This window comes from Salvelinus alpinus, chromosome 15 (genome assembly GCF_045679555.1).
Source record: "Salvelinus alpinus chromosome 15, SLU_Salpinus.1, whole genome shotgun sequence".
NCBI lineage: Eukaryota > Metazoa > Chordata > Actinopteri > Salmoniformes > Salmonidae > Salvelinus > Salvelinus alpinus.
In genome coordinates this window covers 27,967,157-27,988,351 of record NC_092100.1, presented here as the reverse complement: position 1 = coordinate 27,988,351, position 21,195 = coordinate 27,967,157, and the positions used below count along the sequence as shown (strand labels likewise).

Here is a 21,195-nt window from a genome sequence, read left to right as displayed (position 1 = left end):
ATGCTATTGAGATACAAAGATGATATTATAATATATATATATATATTTTTTTGTATATTGTATATATTCTTTCCTTCAGGATTTTGGAAATTCTCCCACAACCCCATTTTCGTATCAAGGCGCTCCTTAGTTTGGGAACTGCTGATTTAGAACATCATTTGAGATGTGACTTCAATGTGCATTTTATTCAATCACATTTATAATACAGACATCACTGTGTTTGTTCCTTGATTTGAAATGTTGTTTGATTATTGGTAACACATTTAATGATGACACATTAGGATGTGTCATACAAATCATAGACAACCCAGTTGATGGAAACAGCACTCACTCACTCACTCACTCACTCAGGCCTTATATTCTTTGTGTAGTAGACTAGCTGCCTAGTGAAGCCCCAGAAAGCCATGTTAAAGACTCCCTCATTGTACTGTCACAAGCCTGGAGAGTTCATGTTATATTTATGTTGCCTACAGCGGATTCTCTGTTCTGTTCAGCTGAACTCTTGCCAGCTCCGCTACGTCCCCCCTCCACAGACAATGTTACATCTCATTGGTTATGCCCTAGATAAGCTATTTTTATAGGAAATAATTAGACATAACTGATTTAAATACTGCAAAGCCACACTCTTTTGTCTCGTTAGCGTGGTGTGTGTGGATGATGAGCACAAAGGTGAGAGCATAGAAACATTTTGCCTCTAGTATCTTTTTAATAAATATGCATGGGAAAATAAACATTTGTTCACCATTATTTTTTTGTTGTTGGTCTATTAGGATTCATCCCTCTCCTCTGACTGTGTTAAACTCTAGCCAAATGTGCATAGAGGCATTTGTGTTATACCATTGTTCAGGTTCCCTAGCACAGTATGGAGGGTTTGCAGGAGTGATTTCAGCTGCTCTACATGAGCAGGCCACTATGGACCAGAGCACAATAATGGTAATGATGATGAGGGGAGATTGGCGGAGGAGGGGGGTGGAGAGGGGTCCTGGTTGATGGGATAGTCATGCATCCATGTACTGTACATCAATTATGTCATCCATTTGTTAAGTAATAACTGTTTTCCTCATCTTTTCAACCCCACCTAGAATATTTAATTAAATCCTTGACTTCTGTGTTAATACACATTCAATGGGATTTCTGCTTCCCATACTGTGTTATGTGTGTTTTTGGTGTATGTTTACCTTATGCAGGGGCCAGACAGCCAGTGAAAAGGGGAAGAGGAGGCAGTGGCAAGGATGACAGCACTCCAGCGAAAATTATTTTCTGATGAGCTGCAACACTCCCACGACATCAGCTCTCTGTAGGGAGTCGTCTCCTAATTTCCTCCATCCATAATAAAAAGAGCTACATTAAACATTGCCATTAGTGCCAGCAATTTGTTTTATTCTCAACAGAAAGAAATGTTATCTGTGGCGGACAAACTTAACCCAATTAAAGCCCATTGTGCAGAGGGGCCTGATGCTGAGGAACGAAGGAACAGCGGCACAGCCAAGCCAACCAAAAACGTAAAGAAAAAAAGAGAGAAAGAGGAGCGTGTTTTTGCCAAATATGCAGTGGAGTAAAAGAGAAATGTCTTGAATGGAAACACTAAATACATAGCCTCTAATCTCTCTTTACTGTGTCAGAGTGGGTGACTAATATCATGCATACACTACATACCACATATACACAAATACATGCACTTATAGCACACATTTCCCCTCAATATTATATACCATTAAATAAAATGTACCCTACAGAACTGTGCTCAATCAGAATCGAGAGGCTTTCTCATAGACCCGTAGTCACATTTAAATGAGAAGGGGGCATTCAATCTAGACACAAAGCCACCTACCCCAAATCACTCAACCCCACCCATAGATACCCACACATTGGAGTGTTAATTGTTGTGATAACACCTTCCAATAACGGGTCTAATTATCAACATGTTTGGCTGTTAGAGTGCTTACCTGGCACTCATCTGTGGCGATGGGGGGGGGGGGGTCAGAGCTGGAAGATCCTAATGAAGATCTCATTCTCAGCAGCACACACAGGCACAGTTTGGGGTTAAGGTAATTTAGAAACAAGTCCCATTAAGAGCCAACTGCAGATCAGATCCTGTGAATTCTGACACAGTGGTGCCAGGAATAGTCATAGTGATACATTTTGATTGATATCCAATTGTGAAGCTAACACAGAAGTAGAAAGTAAACGTATAAGGCTTTACGGGAGGGCGATGTTGCCGTGCATCTAAGTTTTCTCAACGTGATTACTTACTGTACATAGGCTACATGTGCAAAGACATGGGTAAGTAGTTTTAGGTATGTGTGAAAAAAGATTGACAGATCAACCGTTTGAATACAATCTGTCTGTCTGATTATCCATGTTTCAGTCTAGCCATTCATCTGATTTATAGGATGTTGTTTTTCTCTTCTCCCACAAAGCTCCAATCAACATTTCTCAGCTGGTGAAATGAAGCATAAACAGTTCTCCATTACTTTGAGAGTGGATGGATTGTTCACAGCTGCAGCCGAGGGCCTGTGATCAGGAGTTAGAGACAAAAACAACTGGAGAACATGCCTGACCACACACGTCCACCCACTCAGTGACTGTATGCCACACTCACTCCTAAACAGAACACTACATCACAATCACCTAACACAACCACATACTAACACAACTTAACCATGATCTAATTGGATTTGTTCCGACATTTCCCCCAAAATTATAATTGTGTACCGTTTGACATTTTACTGCATTGTTAGGAGTTAATAACATAAGCATTTGGCTGCACCTACTAAGTCTGCTAAACTGTGTACACGACCAATAAACTTTGATTTGATGTGTGCATCCTGTAAGACACACACTGCCAAATGACAAAACAAACAGGATAGATATTTGATTTTCACTTTGCAAGCATTGTACAACCGACAATGTACTGGAAATACATATACTGTCTGAATCTTAGCCGACAATGTTTCTTTCTCAGCATTGTTGTAGGATATCAGCCTTTTCTCTGAAAATAAAGTTGATTCAAACTTTGAATAGAGCCACCACTACTGTTATTAGATATCTACTGCGTATGCCCACATAGAAAACTCAACGGTGTACACTTTGACATGAAGCACAATATGAAACGGATGAAAATAGAATTCAAGAGGAATTGATTTCATTTTCAAAAAGTCTGGCACCTTTATCTGTCTCAGAACACTTTCAGTAACAAGATTATTTCCTTTAATCTTAATAATCAATTCAGTGAGGTGCTTCGTTCGCTTAAACTGATACAGAATAAGAAATTACTAAGGAAACAATGTCATGCAAAACAACATTATAGGCTTGTGGCAAAAACAATAAAACATAACTGGGACTTCCGACTCAAATAAATTGATTGTAGCCTTTCAATGTCAGAGAAGACGAAACACATTTGATATTGGCGATGCAGTGGTTTCAAAGATAATGATAATTGAATGGATCTATAGCACCATCTAGTGATATAAGTACTACAAATTGTCTGATTTCACATCAGACCACTGCCAAGGTTGGCTTAGATACACACAGTATCTCATCCATGTTTGATATAGTACTGTGTATGTAAAAAAAAACATCTCCACAATAACTTCTTAATTTTCATGGGCACATTATACTGAGGGTTCCCAATAGGAAACATCTGCCAGAAACTGTTTAGTCACACCTTTTATACTGTCCTAAACACTGGGTGATGATTGGTGCTAAACATTTTATTTGATCATGGGAGATAACACAGAAAAAGGAATTAACATGAAGTGCTCTAAAACAGCATTAATTTCTCTCAGACCGCCAACTTAAAAAGCTAAAATGGAATGTTTTATTCTAATAAAACACCTGCAGAATTTTTTTTTAAATAGAGCCTAAGAAACGGAGTTCCGTTCTTCTTAATTAGCTAATTTTACTCCAGTATCATTACCAATTTACTTAGTTAACAAAATAAATACTGAAGCTGATAACCACATGCTCAGACCTGCTCCTGAACATATCACCTTCATATTTATCACGAGATTAAAATGTAATTATATTTGTCACATGCGCCAAATACAACAGGTGCAGACTTTACCATGAATTGCTTACTATGTTCTTAAATTGATAGCATACTGGCATCATATCCTCCTAGGACAAATCTGGGTTCCAAAGACAGACCATTGAGTGTGATGAGATGATCGCAAAAGATATGAGATTGATTAGCCTTTAATCTATTGTTTATTATAATATTTGATAGCCAATTTTCAGATAAAAACTCAAACAAATAACAGATAAATGAAACAAAAAAAAAACAAAGAATCTGAGAATGCAATACAAAAAATAAGATGTCATTTGTTCTGACTTGGCTCCTGAACATTATTGTGGGTCAACTCAAACACTCATAAAAATTGAGCTCTGAACTCCCAAATAGTGAAATAAAATTCAATTTCAGCTTGCTAAACTATGGATGCAGAGACAGAGACGATCTATACAAGGCTCTGAGATAAGGAGTGGTAGTGTGGGGTCCTGAGAGAGCAGCAGCAGGGCACTGAGCTGAAGGAGATCCCACTCCTCAGGCCAGTATGACAGTGTTTCCTGATCAGCTCTAATGCTTTCTGCTGTCTGTCCATGGTGGTCAAGAGGTGCTCTTCTCTCAGCGCCTGGGTGTGTTAGGGTGTGGAGGCAGACCACCTGATCAGACAGGAGACAGGAACATGATTGGATTAAATGTACAATAGTTTTGTGGATATTGACATGTTATAGAAATGCTACTGTTGTATTGTACTGTAATGTGTTGCTGACCCCTGCCTAAGACGACAAGAGGGAAAACTCTAGAACAAACGTTGGCCGTGCAGTCAATAACGTGCTGGGTGTTGAAGAACAGTGACAATTTAACATGTAGAAGCATTGGGAAATTAAAATTAAATAATGTCTGATGTTTTGTGGTTCGAGGCGATAGGACTGCCACCCGCTGCTTTTAAGTACACTCTGATGCTCTGGTCCGTGTCCTCTTTAAGACACATTTAATGGAATAGGGCTCTTAGTGAGCCTAACCTAAGACGACACGTGAAGGGCATGAAATAGTAGAACAGTAAAGCATGTGACTAACCTGGACAGGGGAGCAGCCCAGGCTGGGGTCCCATGTGAAGGCTCTTCAGTGATGGTGGGGCTCCTCTGGTGCCGTGTGGGGGCATGGGGCCACTCTGTGGAAGACCACGGGGGGGAGGGGGCCCTCGGGGGGGAGGGGGGCCATGGTGGTGTGGGGGTCCTCGAGGTAGTGGACCGTGGGGGCCATGAGGGGGAGGGGGACCATGAGGGGGACGATGAGGTAGCCCCTGTCCCTGGTGCATGGACAGCAGTGGAGGCGGCTTGGTCTTGGGGTATGAGCCTAAGAAAACAGAAAACTGTCAACACTTACATATACAAGCATAGCCATAACAAGTGACTCATGAGTGATTGATTTTAACATTCCCATCTGATATCGATCCCATCTGCCCTGCAGAACATTTCTATTTTCGAGAATGGTAACTCACCTGGAGTCATGAGGGGGGTGGCAGGGTGCTCTCCCATCCCAGGGTGTGGCTCTCTGCCATGAGGGCCTGAGGGGGTGGGTAGCAGCGGTGGAGGTTTTCCTAAACCTGGAGGCAACATCTTCTTCCTCTCAGGCCGGGGGCCATCACCAGTCTCAGACGTGGCTGGGAAAGAGACAAAACATTAGAACAACCCTTTACAGGAGTGTATAACATCCTAAAAATAGATTAATTATAACTCAGCATTGTCACTTTAGTATCTAAGAATCCTGTATTTCCATTAACAAATTGCAATGCATGGTGTAGTTAGAGACAATGAACAATCAAATTAATTATTAGAAAATAAGGAGATCTCATTCGCTGTCCTAAATAAAAAGCTTGTACTGTGCATAAAGACTATGGACACTATGGTTGTGTGGCTGCACCTTGCAGATGGTCCTGGCGGTTGCGAAGATACTCCGCAATGGTGCTCAGCTCCTCGGGGTACAGGTGGACTCCCTCGGCCAGGAAGAAGAGCAGCTGGCGGGTGTCAGAGGGCACAGCATGCCTCTCCACTTTCTCTCTCTCCAGGTAGTCATCCACCAGCTCGGCCGCCCGCGCCCCTGTTTCTGCAGGGTCCTTCTGCTGCGTCCGCTCCCCAAGCCCACGGCCATATTCCGCCATCACAAAGTCCATGGCATGGTCCTTGGGCATGTTGCGGTGGACTAGTAGAGGGGTTTGAAGTTTAAAAGTTAAGACATTATATAAAAGTTAATCATACAGGAGGTCTTGCTCTGAAGTCCCACTTCTTTCAGACAAGTTTATTTTGATATGGGGGTTTTACTTTGGGGTTGAGTGAAAATGCAATGCCATTTGTGTTCAAAACAGTTCATATTGCATTAATATGTAGTAATCAGTAATAAATTAACACAATTTAAACAATGTTTTTAATACATGTACTTTGAATGCTGGTATTATATATTTGATAAGGTGAATGTTACTTTGATTTGATGTACAGCAAATGTGTATTTTTTTGGTATGTTGTATGCATAAAAGTTGAAAAAAGGTTAGTTATCCATTTGTGCATAAATACTAACTACACAGTATTATTTCACTATACAGATTTGGCATGACATGCAGTATCGCTTCAAGGATAATATTTTATGTGGATTAAGGAAAGGCATCTTTGAGGATTATTTGAGAGTTGAGGATTATATACTTCAGTTCCAGAGAACATTTTAAATATTATATAGGTCCATAACCACACATGTGCTGAACAGGAAAAAGTAAATATGAAATAACAGTACAATAACAATTATTTTACTTATTAAATAGTATTTGTTGATAATATTTAAAGAAATACAAGCATATGGCCTGTTCATGATTTAGCTGTTAAGATTTAGATACTACCATTATTGATAAAAATGCACATGACTTATCCACCTAGTAATAGCCCTACATGTCTAGGATAGGTCAAATTAAAGTAATACATCATTGAGACAAAAACATTTTTTGAACATCATTTGAAGCTGTAAAGTTGCTTGTTCACTGGTAAGTGGACGGTCTGGCCACCGTCAATGTACACAAACAGCTTCTTCCTGTTGCACGATTGGTTCTCAGAGGTACGAACAACAATATAATACGGCTTCTTTTACAAAAAATATATAAAATTGTGCTCATTTATTTCAGGTATTTTTTAAGTCTTTTTCCCCCGAAATCAAAATGATTTAAGTGATAATGCCTGAGAAGCCGTGGTTTGGAGGATATATTGGCATGGGTATTAAGCCTGATATAAAATGCTGCATAGTACACCTTCAATAAGCTATTCAATAGTAGTTTAAAAAGATATTAAATGTTACAAATATATATATAAATAATACAATGTAAAAATTTGGTCATCTGCTAGTTTGACATTTCCTGAGGATTTATATCAAGCAATTAATACTTTTTCTAGTGTGATTGATATGTGCATACAGTACCAGTCAAAAGTTTGGACACACCTACTCATTCAAGGGTTTCTTTATTTTTACAATTTTCTACATTGTATAATAATAGTGACGACATCAAAACTATGAAATAACACATATGGAATAATGTAGTAACCAAAAAAGTTGTAAATGTTTTTTATTTATTTTTTATATATTTTATATTTGAGATTCTTCAAAGTAGCCATCCTTTGCCTTGATGAAAGCTTTGCACACTCTTGGCATTCTCTCAACCAGCTTCACCTGGAATGCTTTTCCAACAGTCTTGAAGGAGTTCCCACATATGCTGAGCACTTGTTGGCTGCTTTTCCTTCAATCTGCGGTCCAACTTATCCCAAACCATCTCAATTGGGTTGAGGTTGGGTGATTGTGGAGGCCAGGTCATCTGATGCAGCACTCCATCACTCTCCTTTTGGTCAAATAGCCCTTACACAGCCTGGAGGTGTGTTGGGTCAACATCCTATTGAAAAACAAATGATAGTCCCACTAAGGCCAAACCAGATGGGATGGCATATCGCTGCAGAATGCTGTGGTAGCCATGCTGGTTAAGTGCGCCTTGAATTCGAAATAAATCACAGACCGTGTCACCAGCAAAGCACCACCACATCACACCTCCTCCTACATGCTTCAAGGTGGGAACCACATATGCAGATATCATCCGTTCACCTACTCTGCATCTCACAAAGACACGGTGGTTGGAACCAAAAATCTCCAATTTGGACTCATCAGACCAAAGGACAAATTTCCACCGGGCTAATGTCCACTGCTCTTGTTTCTTGGCCCAAGCAAGTCTCTTCTCCTTATTGGTGTCCTTTAGTAGTGGTTTCTTTGCAGCAATTCGACCATGAAGGCCTGATTCACGCAGTCTCCTCTGAACAGTTGATGCTGAGATGTGTTTGTTACTTGAACTCTGTGAAGCATTTATTTGGGCTGCAATTTCTGAGGCTGGTAACTAATGAACTTATCCTCTGCAACAGAGGTAACTCTGGGTCTTCCTTTCCTGTGGCGGTCCTCATGAGAGTTTCATCATAGTGCTTGATGGTTTTTGCGACTCCACGCGAAGAAACTTTAAAAGTTCTTGAAATATTCTGGATTGACTGATCTTCATGTCTTAAAGTAATGATGGACTGTCGTGTCTCTTTGCTTATTGGAGCTGTTCTTGCCATAATATTGACGTGGTGTTTTACCAAATATGGCTATCTTCTGTATACCACCCCTACCATGTCACAATACAACTGATTCGCTCAAACGCATTAAGGAGGAAAGAAATTCCATAAATTAACAAGGCACACCTGTTCATTTAAATTCATTCCAGGTGACTACCTCATGAAGCTGGTTGAAATAATTCCAAGCGTGTACAAAACCGTCATGAAGGCAAAGGGTGGCTACTTTGAAGAATCTCAAATATATTTTGATTTGTTTCCCACTTTTTTGGTTACTACATGATTCCATATGTTTTTCATAGTTGTCTTCACTATTATTACACAATGTAGAAAATAGTAAAAATGAACAAAAACCCTTGAATGAGTAGGTGTGTCCAAACTTTCGACTGGTACAGTATTTTTGTCTGTATTATTTCAAACCTAAATGAATGTTAAGTTTAATGTGAGAGCCTCTGATGAGGGGGTCAAATGTGAACTGCTGAGTTCTGAGTACTCAACTACAGAATTAAACAAAAATCACCATAGGCCTAATATTATATATCACCCTTAAATGTTCTATATTAAAATAGGTTTTATCAGGAGTGTTAGACTTGGTATTGTTGTTCTTTTAGAGATCCATTTTTAATTGTTTAGTTAGAAGGGGCCAGGTGACTGTGGGGGACTTACTTTTGAGGGATTCTGAAAATATGATTACTGTGCACGAGGACAGAGCTACGTTAGTCTGTTCGACGAGAATACATAAGGGGGAACCGTCGGAGCGGACATCTTGTAGGGCCCGGGTCAGGCCCGACTCCGCCTGCAGGTAAATCATTTCCACCGAGAGGCCACGGTCCTGCAAACAGTGGCCTATAGATTTGGGGTAATCCCTTTGAAAAAAGAGAAGAAAGCTGGTTATTGACTTCTGCACACAAACGAGGGGTGCGCAGGCATGTCGTGTGAGAGGAGAGCAGCACCGCTGTGCTGTGGCAGCATGTCCAGGCCTGGCTTCTATCAACCACAAAGACACCTCAACTGAATCACAACTCTTATCAAGGTGTAGTTAAGTGACCAGTGAAGAGCAGGATAACCTGGTATATCCATTAGGCTTGGGCGGTATACCTTATACTGGGGGTATTTGGAAAAAGCCATGCGATATCAATACATTTGAATATTTGTAGGTACTTTTTTTTGTTAATACCTGCAGTCAACTTGTAAAATACCTTAGGAGATGAAGCAGAATGCGTTCATCATTTCACCTGTCACATTATGAAGCACACCATACTTCCCCAGAATAGTTGATCCAGTCATGTGTTTGTTTGTAAATAGCACAACGGGAGCTAGTGAGTCCATAGCGTTCTATATTGGTGAGTCTCTGTTGTGCGGCACACGAGGTGAAGTTACACTTCTACGCAATTCACTACTAAATGTTTGCCATCAGATATCTTATAAAAAGCTTTCTGTCAGTAGTCAGAGCTCTGGATGAGTTCTGTACAGTTGCCGTTTTTCCCCCTGTGCTTCCTAATAGCTTTTCTCCTGCGTTCTTCTCCCCTGTGCTCCGTGTACACATGCTGCTCTCCCTTCAGAAAAGCATGTATCACAACTTTTTCATTTGCACAATGTATCTCGTTCACTTTTGCTTGTAAATGTCAACACTCACCGATATTGACATTCTGTAGCTACGAGCTATGCTTGTATAACTTTGTACTGGATTTGCAATTAGTTTATTCATTTTTCGCTCGTTAGAATATAGCTAAAAGCGTCTTATGTGATTTCGCAATTAGTTTGTGCAAATTTTTTGTAGTCTGGTAATAAAGGCCCAATGGGCCTCTTGTGATTTTAGCACCCCCTTGTGTGCTATGCCGGTAATACCGTAAATCACGGGATGAGAGAAGGGAAGGTATGGCGATATGAAAATCTGGATACCGCCCAAGCCTAATATCCATAGGCCTAATATTATACAAATGTATGTGATAAGGTGATTAAATCCAGGCTGCTGTGAGTTCTTTATCTGTTGATGTGCATTTTGTATTTAAATATGCTTATAAACATCTTAAATCTACAGTATTGAAAGAGCATGAACAGTATTGACCAGTGACAATCTTCATTGAACCTAGTCACTACTGTGTGTAACATACAATATGTTGAGGAGGGTGGGACAGTGATGTCTCAAAGCCAACAACAGGTACACATCATAACACTTGTGATGAATGTTTAAAACGCTGCTTCATTAAAAACACTACTGTCAATTAACATAGCACTTATTCAATTTCTCCACAAAACAGCGTCTTTTGGCACCAGTTTTTAGTTTGTAGGTCTTTTCTGCTCAGAGAAAGTATCAGCAATACGTTTAGGCAGGGGTGACCATTTCAAAACACGGAAGTTGAATGTGTCGTGTCCACAAGGACCAAGATGAGTGTGAGTTAACAGTAGAAAGATGTAAGTTGCATAGGTCATCCGAGTTTACATTATATAACACTGAGAAAACTTTATAGCACACTATGAAGAAAAGGAAAAAAGATCAGCAGATAGGGTTATTATTACTACACTGGGCATTTTTTGGTAGGCTATATTCAAAGGTAACATTGTTACATTTTATGTGAGTGTTGCAATAACACTTTTAAACAGGGGATTGAATAGGTTTGCTAGGGGTAGACATGGCAAGTGTTTTATGGGGGGCATACAATCATTTAAAAATGGCAGCAAATTCCATCCTGTTACTACTATTTACAGGTGTAAGTAGCTACCAAAGCAGTGCTAAAGCAGGCTACTTACAGTATGAAATTAAAACCTAAAAAAAGTTTGCCTTTTATTGTAACATAACTTATTTTTGAAAAGGCAGAGTGAACCCATGAGGTCAATGGACCTTCAGTCTCTTTGAATGCTGCAAGAACTGGACAACTTCTACATTTTCTTTAAAGATGGATATAAAAGCTTCATTCTGTTTCTTGAGTTTAATGGTTAACTCATCTATCCCATTTCATGAAATATATGAACGGGTGAATAGTAGAGTTAAATATACATGTATTACATGACATGTATTACGTGACACATTCCAGACAAGTGTGTACAATATTCGCTTGTCAGACCGATGATGATCAGATTAAGAATTGAGAGTGCACTTTGAACAAAGCATTGCATGACTGTTTACAACAAAAAGTGATGTTCTCCAAGAGGTTTTTTGTTTTCATAACACTTTGTGTTATGTTTCTGTTGATTGTTCTGTAGTGTCTGTGATGAATGTCTGGATTCATGTTTTTGATGGTTATGTCAAGAATCAACCAAATATGTATCTTCAACAAATCAAGTTGTCATATTATGGGATATCGAACAATCCTTAATAGAGTTAGTCAAGTTTAATTAACTGGGTGCAATTTGAACCAAAATCTGGCTTAACAGGAGATGTTGATGGCGAATCTCCTTTAAGCCGAGGAAGGTGCAATTTATATATTTTTTAAGCAGAGAGTTTGAATTTCTGCATGTGAAGAAACTAATTTATAAGTGATTGCAAGGAAAACAAAAACTACTACAGGTTTTAGGGGGGGTCTGATTCATTAACAGGGAGGCAGTTTTCTACAAGTAGATTAAAAACAAAATGTTCAGCCAACCTGGAGAGAAAGACATGAGTAGAATGGAAGTTTATGCAAGTGTGTAAGAAACCAAAAAAAAGAACAGTAGTAGCATTTGGCCCGTTTAGATAAGCTAAAACAATAGTTTTAAATTTACCTCAGTCAATCTTACAATTGACTTCAGTTTAGTTTTTCCAGGTTGTTGCCATTCATACATAGTTCTTCTTGGCAATTACAGTTAAATTCCCACACAAGTCATCCCCAACAGGTGTATGGGTATTTTCATTCCTTTTCACACACAACCACCAGTTTCTGAATTCTCCATCCTCACTCCTGGAGTAACACACATACACCTCCCCTTACAAGGGCATAGAAAATATTGCCAAAGGAAGAACCAAAAAGCATAAATACCCTAATTTCTTAAAGGTGAGCTACTCACGTGCTCTGGTTGCTCACAGACAGAACCACACAGTCGGCAGGTGTCTTCTCCTGGAGTTGCTTATAGAACCGCTGGTAGAGGGCGCTACGTTTGTCAGCTGCATTGTAAACTTTGGGAGAAGCTGAGAAGGGAGAGAAGACATTTTCTAAACAGGTTGTTGGCAAATAAATTAATTTAGTTGACATACCACATAAGAGAAATGTGATCTCACCATTTTGTTGATGTTGATATCCTTCATAGTCCATATTGTTACCGGAGTAGTCATGCTGTTGGTCCAACTCCTCGTAACTGAAAGTAACACAGACATTCATGCATGAAGTGGCTTTCACAATGGCAAAGACATATGCACCATATTAGTACAGGCCTACTGTATGACTTCAGAGATTAACATGGCATGCTGTGCTCTTTCAGTAAAAATAGCTCCTCTGTAAAACAAAAACCTCACTAGGCTTTGTAGCATTTGTTCACCCCTTCCTCCACCCTACACACAGGTGTGCCTACTTTATTATTCAGATGGAGCGGACATCATAACAAGTATTTGGCATTAGCAGAGTATGGTACATATTCACAAACCATTTGATTGCATGTTTTGACACGCCACTTCACCACACAGCATCATGACCCCTCAAGCTAGCCTTTTTAGAATGCGAGAGTGAAATACTTACACACTAACATGCAGGCTCAGCATTCCCCAACTGTTCCATTACAATTCAGAATGTTGAAAAACTTCATTTCAACTTACTTTACCGGTTGTCTGCTGATTTTGTTCCCATGTCGGAGGTAAATTGGATACAAAATATCCACAGGGAACTGTTATCAACCAGACCTTCAGTACGCTGGTCTGTATAGTTTGTATTTCCGGTTTTTATTTTCAATAATGATGCAATTCGCAGGTGACAAACACTTGCACAATATGGCCAATATTGCTAGAAAAGTGCTTTGGTCAACGACATTCGGATATTGTTTACATATTGTGCATCACATGCAATGCGTCAACAGATTGAAAATACAAGTGACAGAAACTATCGGCAATGTAGGGTAAACAACACTTTCCTGTGGATACCCTAACTCCACCTACCGCCAGAAGGACCAACAGCATGCACAACCGGTAATGTAAGCGTAAATATAATTTATTCAACATTCCGCCTGTAGAGACTATCGTGTCTTTTTTTCTCTTTTTTTTTTACAGAGACTTCTTTCAGACTGATATCCGCGGAGTAAGCATGGTAACATTCTGATGTTTCAGCAACCATCAAACTAGCCAACTACACTCCACAATTTATGATGGAGTTGAGCGGCAACTAGTGTGGGTGGACTGGAGCTCCGACATCAGATAAAACAAAGTTAATGAAAAGAAAATAGCCTGCATTTACACGTCCTGTTGAGTTTAGTCCGCTACCCTCAAAACCTTCCATTAACATTTATCAACAGTCAATCAAGGAATGTTGGCAGACTAGCTAGCTAACAATTTTGAAAACTAGCTAGCTAGCTAGCTAGCTAATTTAGGGTGCGTTCGTAAATTCACTCTGGCTATCTAATCTGAATCCAGAGCACTCTCGTCTGAGTCTGTCAGAGCGCAGAATAACTGATCAATTTACGAACGCACAACACCCGTCGAATATGACAGGTGTCAGTAAAAGTCAGAAAAAAAACATAATTAAATTGTTGCTAGCAGCAGAGTTAGTCACCAACGCTTTAGTTAACATGAAAACAGCCTAACCAGCTTGGCTAGGGCGAGTAAAATGGTCAGGGTGAGGTGTTCTCTCATTTGTGTCTGGATGTAGCTAGCAAGCTAGACAACTTTAGCCAGTTAGCTTGGGTGCTTGACTGCCGTTGTGAGGTCAGAAAACTCGGATCAACCCTACTCCCCTGTCAGAGCATCGAGTGTGCACTGGGAACACTCCGAGAGTGAAACACTCAATTTACAAACGGATAATCTGACAACATTCTGAATTTACAAAACGCCCAGAGCGTACTCTAGCACTCCAGAGTAAAATTTACAAAGCCACCCTTTGTTAGCTGTAATGTTAACTACCTCTCAGAATCCTTGTGGTCGTCGGTCCTGTCTTCTCTCACGGGGTATGGTGCTGGTCTTCGAAAAGGCCGAAGAGGTTTAACACTGCTGAAGGAGATTTACAGTTAGCCAGCTATTAGCATCACAGCCATAAGTATGTGAGCGGAGCAAGGAACGGAGATTGACCCATTTGACTGGAGCGCAGAGCGAGTTTCCCCCCAAAGGCTGGAGCGTCGGACTTCTCGCCGCTCCAGTACCATTCACTTCACAAGCTCAGGGCATGCCTGGCCCAGCATGCATTTGTAGGCCACTTGGGTTCCGTTACAGCCCCTTGCTTTAGCTACTGTCATGGAGTTCGCTAAATATATTCAGAAAGAAACTGATAAAACACACAGGTGCAAAATCAAGGTGACTTAGAAAGCTGAGGAGGACCAAGAGCGGGAGGGCGGTGATGTAGTGTCACCAACTAAAGAATCATTGTGGAATCTGAAAAGACATATCCCGAAAGCATGATGTGAACTATGTGTACATGCTAACATAAAAATAAAAAGGTGGGTAGCTGGCTGTGTCATTGTAGCAAAGTATTTATAAATAAAAAATGTGATCTCTTTAAAGCTTAGCTCATTTTCATTCTATTATCTATACTAGAGGTCGACAGATTAATCGGAATGGCCGATTAATTAGGGCCGATTTCAAGTTTTCATAACAATCGGAAATCGGTAATTTTGGACACAGATTTGGCCGATTTTTAAAATAGATTTTTTACACCTTTATTTAAATGTTGCTGTTACATTATTATGTCTGCTAAATGACTTAAATGTAAATTATACAACCTTCAATGTTATGTCATAATTATGTACAATTCTGGCAATTTAATTACGGTCTTTGTTAAGAATAAATGGACTTCACACAGTTCGCAACGAGCCAGGCGGCCCAAACTGCAGCATATACCCTGACTGCTTGCACGGAACGCAAGAGAAGTGACACAATTTCCCAAATTATAAGAAATTCATGTTAGCAGGCAATATTAACTAAATATGCAGGCCAAATATATACTTGTGTATTGATTTTAAAGAAAGGCATTGATGTTTATGGTTAGGTTTGGTGCAACGACAGTGCTAAATCATCACCCGTTTGGCGAAGTAGGCTGTGATTCGATGAGAAATTAACAGGCACCGCATCTGCTCTGCAAGGGACGCGGCTTTTGTGGAGCGATGGGTAACGATGCCTCGAGGGTGGCTGTTGTCGATGTGTTCCTGGTTCGAGCCCAGGTAGGGGCGAGGAGAGAGACGGAAGCTATACTGTTACACTGGCAATACTAAAGTGCCTATAAGAACATCCAATAGTCAAAGGTATATGAAATACAAATGGTATAGAGAGAAATAGTCCTATAATTCCTACAACCTAAAACTTCTTACCTGGGAATATTGAAGACTCATGTTAAAAGGAACCACCAGCTTTCATATCTTCTCATGTTCTGAGCAAGGAACTTAAAATGATAGCTTTCTTACATGGCACATACTGCACTTTTACTTTCTTCTCCAACACTTTGTTTTTGCATTATTTAAACCAAATTGAACATGTTTCATTATATATTTGGGGCTAAATTGATTTTATTTATGTATTATATTAAGGTAAAAGAAAAGTGTTCATTCAGTATTGTTGTAATTGTCATTATTTCAAATAAATTAAATGTACATTTTTTGGGGGGAATTTTATTTAAAATCGGCCGATTAATTGGCATCGGCTTTTTGGTCATCCAATAATCGGTATGGGCGTTGAAAAATCATAATCGGTCGACGTCTAATCTATACAATAGGCACCATTGCATGAGCCTGAAGCCATAGACGCTGGCCAAACTCGTGTTTCCAAAAGTGAATTCAAAGGGACTGTAGACAGCCTAGTTAGGCATTTTATTACAATTCTCTTTAAATCTACTTATACAACGGTGGGTCTAATCCTGAATGCTGATTGGTTAAAACTGCATTTCAGCCGGTGTCTATTCCACAAGTAACCACCAGCTAAATCTGACGTTAAAATTCGTATTTAGTCTGTTCCATTTGACTGCGCAATCCACTGTCTCATCAGCCCAGCCTGGCAATTTATAAACTTGATCTCCACTATATAAAACATCTAGACATTGTCACATTTCTTTAGACTAACATCTCGTTTTCAACAGCAGAGATTTGTATAAACCGTGCTGTGTCTCTGTCCCATGTGTACCGAGTAGGGATGCACGATATATCGGTGAACATATCGGAATCAGCCGAAATTAGCAAAAAATGCCAACATCGGTATCGGCCGATATCTAGTTTAACGCCCCGATGTCAAAGCTGACGTGCATACCTATATAATGTAGGTACATGACGTATTGACACCACGTAAAATTTTGCGCTATACGTGCAACACAGCATTCCTAAACTAGCCCATAATGTCTGCTGTGTGGATATAGCAGTCATTAGAAAGAGTAACAAAATTTCAGCGAGACAACACAAAGGCGAAATCCATTAAAGCCAAGATAATGGAATTCATTGCCCTTGACAATCAACCGCTCTCTGTCGTTGGTGACACTGGCTTTCGCCGACTGGTCGAGCACTGGTAGACACTACCAAGCGGGCTACTTTTCAGATGTTGCCCTACCGGAGTTACACAGTAATGGCATCACTGCCATTAGCTTCATGACATACATACTATGGAACGTTGTCTGGGTCTTTGCGTGTCAAAAAAAGATACAGTAGCACTGTCAAAGCTGTACAGAAAAAGTATGCAAACATGTAAACACCGGCCATGAACGACGTGTTTACAATACTGCGTCAGTAATAAAGCATCATTTGTTCAACCACAACTTCTGGGGTAGCTAGCTTTAGCTTGGTACCTAGCTAGCACCAATACAACCAGCCTGAAAACAATGACCAGTAGAACCTGCAGTCATTTTCATTATTCTTAGCAATGATTTAGTAATCCTTGTGAGTAAGTATTAGCTAGGTTGCCACTTGTTGTTCGCCTATTGAAATTGAACTTCAGTTCATGAAAATAAATAGCTAGTCAGCAACTTAACCCTGTTGCCCAAAGCTAACATTATAAGCAGCCAGCTAGCTTCATCTGGCTAGTGAGGCTCGATGGCACCAGCTTATGTGCTGTGAAAATAGCCACAATAACGATTAGGCACAATAGTGGAATTTGCGGTTTGCCTTCAAAATAAAAGTACCTCTTTGAAAGTGATGCAGAAGGACACAATTGGTGGAATCATGCCATATTTAGACTAGATAATGTTAAAGAAGGTTGGAATGTGAAGCAATGAAATGGGGTATTAGTCTACTCGGTGACACCCACAGAACACAACTGTGAAGAGTTTACGTAAATATTAGCGTTGTAGTTCTTATCTAGGACTGTGACATCACCCCCCCGTCAGCCTATTGTGTGTATTGACATGCATATTGACCTGTACAATTTTACCTAAGAATTGGGGATCAATGAAATGGGGTATCAGTCTACTCAATACCCAATATATTTTTTCCCTAACGTCCTTAGAGTTATCAGACTCCAAAACATCCACGCAGTATTGGTTTTCCTCGGGAATAGTGTTCAATACACATAGGTTGATAATAAATGTCTCAATTCACTTGTTTCAGTGTCCCGCAATAAGAGCTACGACACTAATGTTCTCTGGGTGTCACGGAGTAGACTGATACCCCATGTCATTGATCCACAATCCATCGGTAAGTGAAATAAGTATGCCCCCAATGCAATTCTAAAGTACAATACATCCAGGGTGAATTCAACAGATTTTTGTCAAATTAACAAAGTATTGTCTTTTGTAGATGTTATATAACATTCCAAACTTGTTTAGCATGACTTATTCAATTATGGCATAATTCTACTATTTGTAATAATTTGTATCACTGTCAATGACATACTTATATTTTGAAGGCTAACTGCAAAGTCCACTATTGTGGCTAATACTTATTGTGGCTAGTTTCTAAGAACTGTCTTAAAATGTAGGGTTATTTTAGATGATGACACCTAGCTATATAGTTAGCTATAGTTAGTTAACTATAGCTACTGAAACAGATTGTTTTGCTATCTTTTTGGGGAAGGCCATTGTTTGCATCCATGAGCAAGCTCACCTTATTTAAAAAAAATGTTTTAATGGCCAGCACTGTAGGTGCGAGAGACAACTTTACCAGTATCATAACATTCATATCGACGAATCGTTATGACATATGAAACACCAGTGATAGTGTAATCAATGTGTAATAACTACGTAAAATAATTATGAACGGGTTAAATTATTATGTGACGTGCAGTCATATTCAGGTCCTGATTGGACAACATGCTTATTTGACACATCAAATAGTGTTATTTGACGTGTATCTTTTTTGACACACAAAGACCCAAACGGTGTTCCATAACCGAAACGATAAAACGAACCCGTTGGCTTGATTGTAACCCTAGATTTGTGTCGGGACTATATCGTGGAAGGATGAAATAATATTTAATATAAATATGTCAATCATTATTTGAATATGTTGGTAACCCGTTGTATAAATGTGATAATGCCCTCGAAACCGGTGTTTGGAGGAAATATTGGCACAGTTTGCCGGCCGGCCCTCGAACCAACATATCCTCCAAACACCGGATTCTCTAGCATGATAACTTAAGTAAGTCAACGCCTATAAACGCAATTTAGAATATAATAATTTAATACAACAACATGTTGTTTAAATGCTGAGCACTTAATGTTCCTGCCAGTCTAGTGTGTCGGACTCGCAAATGCGTCAATGCATTTCTTTGTAGACTGTAGCCTTGAATTTTTTTTTTAAATAGGCTAATATAGCCTAAATAATTCATTTTCGTTCCTTCTTAGGCTACCTGTCTGTCTCGCGACTTACTTAGAATGTTTATATACTGTTTAACAAGACATGTACAGTAGCTTCCTATTTGAAGTTATCAACGCTTCTAAGTCACCTTTTCATGATAATTAAAATACCTTTTCATTGAAATCATATGGGTTGGTTTCAATACTTCAAAACCAAATGGTAGGTCCAGGTAGCCACACAAATAGATGGGGGTTGGTTAAATTGTGATTTAAATTATAAGAGCGTATTTGGCGCGGCAATATTTTTTACCCCTGTGCAAGAGCAGTTTTTAGCAGTGTCGTTGGAGAGTACGTGGAGCGCCGGAGGAAAACGATTTCCGACCGCTCAACTCCGCTCACATACTCTGAACATCTAACGTTAGCCATTCCTTTGTGAATAACTGCGTTAGCTAGCTAGGCTAACAACGTTACACACACACCCACCCACAATACAATAATTATCCGGTTAATTGGCTAGCTAGTTAGGCTCCAGATATGACTTCTGCCATAAGTAGTTTCATATCTAGCTAGTTAGCTATCTAATCAGGCAAGAATGAGGCTGATTGAAGCTACGCTAGCTAGCCACTTACCCTCCATTTGGGTTGGGTTGAGGCCGTCTGCCGCCTGGTGCCCACGACGACATTGCACTTTCGTCAAGTGGGAATACCTCTAAATAAACCGTGGAAAATAATAAGTATTTGGCCAAACAGACGAATGATGGCTTGCTAGCTAACAGTGCGCCCTAACCTAACGTAGGTTAAATAACCAGGCCGTATTTCAAAGGATCAAAACCGCAATGTATCATGTGGTACATTCGGACTGATCTACAAATAATAATGAATCGTTATTTATGACGCAAAGTGATTTATAAATCAGTCAATGGGCAGTCGTGTTGATGCTCTCGAACACAGCCACAGGCTTCTTCTTCTTTAAATTTGAATTGGCAGATCGCAACCAACTGAAAGGTGCATACATCGCCACCTACTGCACTGGAGTGTGAGACCGGTCACGGCCTCTTAAGTCATCTAGCTCTGTGTTTCCCGTCTACTGATCTGGAGTGTGAATTCTTTATACTTTGTGACACAAAAAGGGAAGGAAAAAGGACTGGAAAAGGGCTCCTGTGCTCCCGAGTGGTCTAAGGCACTGCATCCCAGTGCAAGATGTGTCATTACAGTCCCTGGTTCGAATCCAGGCTGTATCACATCTGGCTGTGATTGGGAGTCTCATAGGGCAGCGCACAATTGGCCCAGCGTCATCTGGGTTTGGCCGGGGTAGGCTGTCATTGTAAATAAGAATTTGTTCTTAACTGACTTGCCTAGTTAAATAAAGGTTAATATATATATATACAGTGGGGCAAAAAAAGTATTTAGTCAGCCACCAATTGTGCAAGTTCTCCCACTTAAAAAGATGAGAGAGGCCTGTAATTTTAATCATAGGTACACTTCAACTATGACAGACAAAATGAGGAAAAAAAATCCAGAAAATCACATTGTAGGAATTTTTAATGAATTTATTTGCAAATTATGGTGGAAAATAAGTATTTGATCAATAACAAAAGTTTATCTCAATACTTTGTTATATACCCTTTGTTGGCAATGACAGAAGTCAAACGTTTTCGGTAAGTCTTCACAAGGTTTTCACACACTGTTGCTGGTATTTTGGCCCATTCCTCCATGCAGATCTCCTCTAGAGCAGTGATGTTTTGGGGCTG

At 39.8% G+C, this 21,195-nt stretch overlaps 1 protein-coding gene across 2 annotated transcripts; it reads right to left on the bottom strand.

The window, feature by feature from the left end:
- Nucleotides 1-3,123: 3,123 nt before the first annotated feature.
- Nucleotides 3,124-20,309, bottom strand: LOC139539847 (nuclear receptor coactivator 5-like). Of its 2 annotated transcripts, none has more exons than XM_071343183.1 (9): nt 20,075-20,309; nt 14,648-14,734; nt 12,824-12,900; nt 12,613-12,733; nt 9,295-9,494; nt 5,927-6,205; nt 5,505-5,666; nt 5,081-5,359; nt 3,124-4,662 (listed from the first exon to the last, which is right to left on the bottom strand). In XM_071343183.1, the coding sequence occupies exons 1-9, from the start codon at nt 20,125-20,127 to the stop codon at nt 4,625-4,627; spliced, it is 1,296 nt and encodes a 431-aa protein (XP_071199284.1). In that variant the 5' UTR covers nt 20,128-20,309; the 3' UTR covers nt 3,124-4,624. The 2 variants fall into 2 exon arrangements, with proteins under 2 accessions (XP_071199284.1, XP_071199285.1); XM_071343184.1 differs by having other exon boundaries at nt 3,194-4,662; nt 14,648-14,731; nt 20,075-20,308.
- Between the last annotated feature and the right edge of the window lie 886 nt (nt 20,310-21,195).

Bases quoted from the DNA above. Each gene is read 5' to 3' on its own strand.
- LOC139539847 (XM_071343183.1), bottom strand. From the start codon at position 20,127: ATGTCGTCGTGGGCACCAGGCGGCAGACGGCCTCAACCCAACCCAAAT. The intron at 12,734-12,823 runs GTGAGATCACAT...CTCCCTTCTCAG, and splicing joins ATATCAACATCAACAAAATG to CTTCTCCCAAAGTTTACAAT. The intron at 5,360-5,504 runs GTGAGTTACCAT...CTGTTTTCTTAG, and splicing joins CACCCCCCTCATGACTCCAG to GCTCATACCCCAAGACCAAG.